This window comes from Nicotiana tomentosiformis, chromosome 4, assembly GCF_000390325.3.
Source record: "Nicotiana tomentosiformis chromosome 4, ASM39032v3, whole genome shotgun sequence".
NCBI classification, from domain to species: domain Eukaryota; kingdom Viridiplantae; phylum Streptophyta; class Magnoliopsida; order Solanales; family Solanaceae; genus Nicotiana; species Nicotiana tomentosiformis.
Genome location: NC_090815.1, coordinates 55,001,134 through 55,007,411, shown reverse-complemented (window position 1 = coordinate 55,007,411; position 6,278 = coordinate 55,001,134). Strand labels below are relative to the sequence as shown.

At 46.2% G+C, this 6,278-nt stretch overlaps 1 protein-coding gene across 1 annotated transcript; it reads right to left on the bottom strand.

Moving 5' to 3' along the window:
• Positions 1–908: 908 nt before the first annotated feature.
• Positions 909–1,382, bottom strand: LOC138909720 (uncharacterized). The gene has a single exon (XM_070200932.1). It carries the CDS (start codon positions 1,380–1,382, stop codon positions 909–911), a length of 474 nt encoding a protein of 157 aa, XP_070057033.1.
• Positions 1,383–6,278: the final 4,896 nt, after the last annotated feature.

Genomic DNA, 6,278 nt, shown 5'->3' with positions numbered 1-6,278 from the left:
ACGATACGGATCCATGGGGACTATCAAAATACGGATCCGGGTCCGTTTGCTCAAAATGTTGATCGAAGTTAACTCAAATAGATTTTTAAGGCAAAATTTCATATTTTATCAACTTTTAACATAAAAGCCTTCCGGGAAAACACTTGGACTGTGCATGCAAATCGAGTAAGACTTAATAAAGCTATCGGAGGCTTCGAAACACAGAATTAAGGTTTAAAACTCTAGAGGGCCTATCGGGACATCACATTCTCCACCTCTAAAACAACCGTTTGTCCTCGAACGAACATAGAAAAGTACTTGGACTGGTGAAAAGGTGTGGATATCTACTCCGCATGTCCAACTCGGACTCCCAAGTAGCTTTCTTGATCGGCTGACCTCTCCACTGCACTCGAACCGAAGGATAACTCTTAAATCTCAATTGTCAAACTTGCCGGGCTAGAATAGCCACCGGTTCCTCCTCATAAGTCAAATCCTTGTCCAATTAGACTGAGCTGAAGTCTAACACATATGACGGATCTCCGTGATACTTCCGAAGCATAGACACATAGAACACTTGATGGACTGCAGATAAACTAGGTGGCAATGCGAGCCTGTAAGTCACCTGAACCACTCTCCCCAGAATCTCAAAGGGTCTGATGTACCTAGGGATCATCTTGCCCTTCTTTCCGAACCTCATCACACCCTTCATGGGTGAAACCCGAAGCAATACTCTCTCTCCGACCATGAATGCAACATCACGAACTCTATGATCGGCATAACTCTTCTGCCTAGACTAAGCTGTGCGAAGTCGATCCTGAATAATCTTGAACTTATCCAAGGCATCCTGTACCAAATCTGTACCCAACAACCGAGCCTCCCCCAGCTCGAACCATCCAACTGGCGATCGGCACAGCGTCTCATATAATGCCTCATTGGGAGCCATCGAAATGCTCGACTGGTAGTTGTTGTTGTAGGCAAACTCCGCAAGTGGCAAGAACTGATCCTAAGAACCCCCGAAATCTATAACGCAAGCGTGGAGCATATCCTCCAATATCTGAATAGTGCGCTCGGACTATCCGTGAACTATTGGCCTCCTCAATAATCAACTCACAAAGTCCATCTACATTAGGCATACAAATACGACCCTGCATCGTCAAAACTCCATCATCTCCAACTGTAACCTGCTTGGAACCACGGTGCCGCACTGTGTACCTAAGGACAAGCAAATGAGGGTCATCATACTGCCGCTCCCCGATGCGCCCAAACAAAGAAGACCGAGCGAATGTACAAGCTAGAACACGACTGGGCTTTGAAAACTCCAACCTCACAAACTGATTGGCCAAATCTTGAATATCTGATGCAAGCAGTCTCTCACAGACTAGAATGTACGCAAAGATGCCCATACTCGCTGCCTTTCTACTGAAGGCATCGGCCACCACATTGGCCTTGCCGAGGTCATACAAGATGGTGATATCATAGTCTTTCAGTAGCTCCAACCACCTCCTCTACCTCAAATTGAGATCCTTTTGTTTGAACAAATATTGTAGACTCCGATGATCCGTGAAAACCTCGCACGACACACCGTAAAGGTAATTCCTCTAGATCTTCAGCGCATGAACAATGGCTTCCAACTCTAAGTCATGAACAGGGTAATTCTTCTCATGAACCTTCAACTACCGCGACGCATATGCAATCATACTACCATCCTGTATCAATACTGCACCAAGCCTAATATGAGATGCATCACAATATACTGTGTAAGATCCTGAACTTGTGGGCAACACCAACACCGATGCTATAGTCAAAGCAATCTTGAGCTTCTGGAAGCTCGCCTCACACTCATCTGACCATCTGAATGGGGCACCCTTCTGGGTCAATCTCGTTAATGGGGCTGCTATAGACGAAAACCCCTCCAAAAACCGACGAAAATAACCCGCCAAACCCAAGAAAATCCGGATCTCCGTAGTTGAAGTGGGTCTAGGCCAGTTCTGAACTGCCTTAATCTTCTTAGGATCCACCTGAATGCCCTCTGTCGATACTACATGCCCCAAGAAAGCAACTGAGTCCAACCAAAACTCACACTTTGAAAACATGGCATACAACTGGCTATCTCTCAGAGTCTGAAGTACAATCTGAAGATGTTGCTCGTGCTCCTCTCGACTGTGGGAGTAGATCAAGATATCATCAATAAACACAATCATGAAAGAATCCAGATAGGGCTTTAACACCCAGTTCATTAATTCCATAAATGTTGCTGGGTCATTTGTCAGCCCAAATGACATCACTAAAAACTCATAATGCCCATATCGAGTCCGAAAAGCTGTCTTAGGGAAATTAGATGCCCTAATCCTTAACTGATGGTAGCCAGACCTCAAATCAATCTTTGAAAATACCTTGGCACCCTGAAGCTGATCCAATAAGTCATCAATTCTCGGCAATGGATACATGTTCTTGACGGTGACTTTGTTCAACTGCCGATAACTTATGCAGATCCTCATCGACCCGTCCTTCTTCTTCACGAACAATACATGCTCACCTCAGGGCGAGACACTAGGTCTAATGAAGCCCTTATCAAGCAAATCTTGCAACAGCTCCTTCAATTCTTTCAACGTTGGCGGGGCCATACGGTATGGCAGAATAAAAGTGGGCAGAGTGCTCGGAGCCAAATCAATACAGAAGTCAATATCTTTGTCGGGTGGCATCCCCGACAGATCTGCAGTAAACACCTCTGGAAACTCACGAACAACTAGTACTGAATTCATGGAAGGAACCTCCGCACTAGAGTCGCGGATATAAGCCAAATAAGCTAGACACCCCTTCTCGACCATATACCGAGCCTTCACATAATAGATAACCCTACTGGTAGAATGGACGGGAGTCCCCCTCCACTCTAATAGAGGCAACCCCGTCAAGTCAAATGTCACCGTCTTGGCGTGATAATCCAATATAGCATGATAAGGTGACAGCCAATCCATACCCAAGATGACATCAAAATCTACCATATCGAGAAGTAGGCGATGTACGCTAGTCTCAAGACTCCCAATGGTAACCTCACACGAACGATAGACACGATCTACAACAATAGAATCTCTCACAGGTGTAGACATATACACAGGAGCAATCAAAGTATCACAAGGCACAACCAGATGTGAAGAAAAATAGGATGACACGTAGGAATAAGTAGAGCCCGGATCAAGTAGAACTTAAGCATCCCTATGGAAAACTAAAACAATACATGTGATAACAGCGTCAGATGACTTAGCCTCAGGCCTGGCTGGGAAAGCATAACATCGGGGATGGGCCACACCACTCTAAACCACATTCCTGGGACGACCTATAACTGGCTGACCTCCACCTCTAACAGTCTGACTTCCACCTCTGGCTGCCTGACCCCTGCCTCTAGCTGGCTGAGCAGCCGGTGAAGCAACTAGTGCCGGAACCATGGCACGAGAACCCTGTTGCTGTGAGCTGGCCGGTGTCCGAGGAAAAAAATCTAGCAATGTGCCTCGGGTCACCACAAGGGTAACAAGACCTCGGCTATTGTGACTGCTGACCCTGAAACTAGCCCTGTCGACCTGAGTAACCACCATGAAAACTCTGGAGCAGAGGTGCACTAATAGAAGCTGGTGGTGCACTGTAGGCTAGCTGATCGGGATGAGACATATGAGGGCTGCGACCACCTGAAGCATTGTGAGATGCCTGGACCACTGAATGATACGGCCTGGGAGGACGGCCCCTACCAAAAGTACCCCTGCATCCAGATGAGGCGCCACTGAACCCACCCGAATGATGAGGTCTCTTATCAGACCCCTGCCTTCTCTCCTGAGCAAGAACCACCTCGGTCTGCCTGGAGACATTGGCAACCGCCTGAAAAGATATCTCACCCCAGTCTCCTTGGCCATCTGTAGCCTGATAGGGTGAGCGAGTCCATCAATAAAACTCCTCACCCTCTCTCTTTCAGTAGGAAGCAAAAGGAGAGCATGATGGGATAGATCCACAAAACGAGTCTCGTACTGAGTAACAGTCATACTGCCCTACTGGAGACGCTCGAACTGCCTGCGATAATCTCTCTCAAAGTGATATGGAGAAACTTCTCTAGAAATAATTGTGAGAACTGCTACCAAGTAAGTGTAGGCGACCCAGCTGGTTTGGTCAACATTCCACCACCTCTTGGCAGAATCCGTCATCTGAAATACAGAAAAATCGACCCCATTGGTCTCAACTATACCCATGTTCCGCAGCACCTCATGGCAGCGGTCAAGATAATCCTGTGGGTCCTCAGAAGGTGTACCACTAAAGTGAACTAGGAAGAGCTTTGTGAACTTGTCCAATCTCAATAAGCCCTCAAAAGACATGGCGGGCCTATCACCGGCCTGTACCGCAACAACTGGCTGAACTAACCCAACTGGCGGGGCTACTGGAGATTGATACTGGGGAGCCATCTGCTCCGGAGTATAAGTAGTGGGAGTCTATGCTCCTCCCCCAGCCTGGGAGACGGGTGGTGCCATAGGAAATGCACCGGCTTGGGTTACACTCTCCATAAGTCCCACCGAACGGACTAGAGTGTCCTGAAGCACTAAGCTGGTCCAATAGGTACAGTCTAAACTGGAACCTCCTCATCAATATCTACCCGAGGCTCCACTGTTGGGGCTGCTGCTCGAGCTCTAAGCTGAGCTGTGCCTCTGCCTCGGCCTCTGGCGCGACCTCGGCCTCGTCCTCTACCGCGAGTAGGAGCTACCATTGGGGGCTCCGGTTGCTGTCCAGCTGAAGATATTGCACGTGTTCTCGCCATCTGCTGGAGGACAAGAATAGAAGAGTTCAATCAATAATTATAGAATAAAATCGCACGACAAAGAAGAATAGAAGTGAAATGTGTTCCTAAACTTCATAGCCTCTGAATGATAAGTACAGACATCTCCGTACCGATCCTTCAGACTCTACTAAGCTTGCTCGTGACTCGCGAGACCTAAGTAACCTAGTGCTCTGATACCAACTTGTCATGACCCGAAATATTCACTTTCGGGGCCGTGATGGTACCTAACATTTAACTTGCTAGGCAAGCCAACGTTAAAGGATCTTTAAGCTAATTTTCAATCAATTCAATTAAGTAACACCAATTAAGCCGAAAAGAAACTAAAACGGAATACAAATGACATAAAACCAATAATATCTAAGTATAACCTGAATCTGGAGTCACAAGTTCACAAGCTTCTAGAATCTCTACAAAATAAGGTATGAAATAAATACAACTGTCTCGAATGAAAAGAACAGTAAATAGGGGAAATGGAGGGGGACTTCAAGGTCTGTGGACGCCAGTAGATCTACCTCGAGTCTCCAAATGCCAATCCGAGATGGTTTGCCTCATGGACAGTTGGGACCAGTACCAAAATCTGCACAAGAAATGCAGAGTATAGTATGAGTACAACCAACCCAGTGTACTCCGTAAGTGTCGAGCCTAACCTTGACGAGGTAGTGACGAGGCTATGACAGGACACTCACGTAAATAAACCTGTACAGATGGAAATATATGTACAACATAACAACAAATAAAGAATTAACAAGTACTAGTGGGAGGGGACATGCGAAAGGGGTACAAGATACGATAACCACAACAAGGAATGATAATAAGAAACAGTCAATAAACCTTCAATCAACAAAATGAACAAACATAATGAATAAAACTACATGGCATCACCCTTCGCGCATTTACTCTCAGCCTCACCATGAAACAGTAATAATGGCACGGCATCACCCGTCGTGCTTTTACTCTCAATCTCACCATAAGATGATAAATACGGCACGACATCACCCTTCGCACTTTTACTCTCAATTTCATCATAAACAATAGATACGACACGGCATCACCCTTCGTGCATTATTTTTCAAATATGACACGGCATCAATCTTCGTGCATTAACACTCAAATACGGTACGACATCACTGTCACGCCCCAAACCTGAAAGGGCGTGGCGGGCACCCGGTACCATACTCGGCCCGAGCGTACCACTCTATAAATGTGAACTCTAGAGAAATAACCCTCAACCTAGGCCGATGAGGCCATATTCTGAATCATCATCGTTTGTCTTATCTAAGGGGTAAACATACCCAAAAACTCATATAGTGTTATACAAACTATACAGGACTTGTCTACAAGCCTCTAGAGATAGTTGAACTATATCATGGTCGGGACAAGGCCCCGACCTACCCATAACATATATACAGATATACGTAAGATGTACACAACACTCTAGACCTGGCAACTCTGAAAGACGTGGAGCTTACCGATCAGGCTAAACTCG

Coding starts and splice junctions, on each gene's coding strand:
- LOC138909720 (XM_070200932.1), bottom strand. CDS start 1,382: ATGGGCATCTTTGCGTACATTCTAGTCTGTGAGAGACTGCTTGCATCA.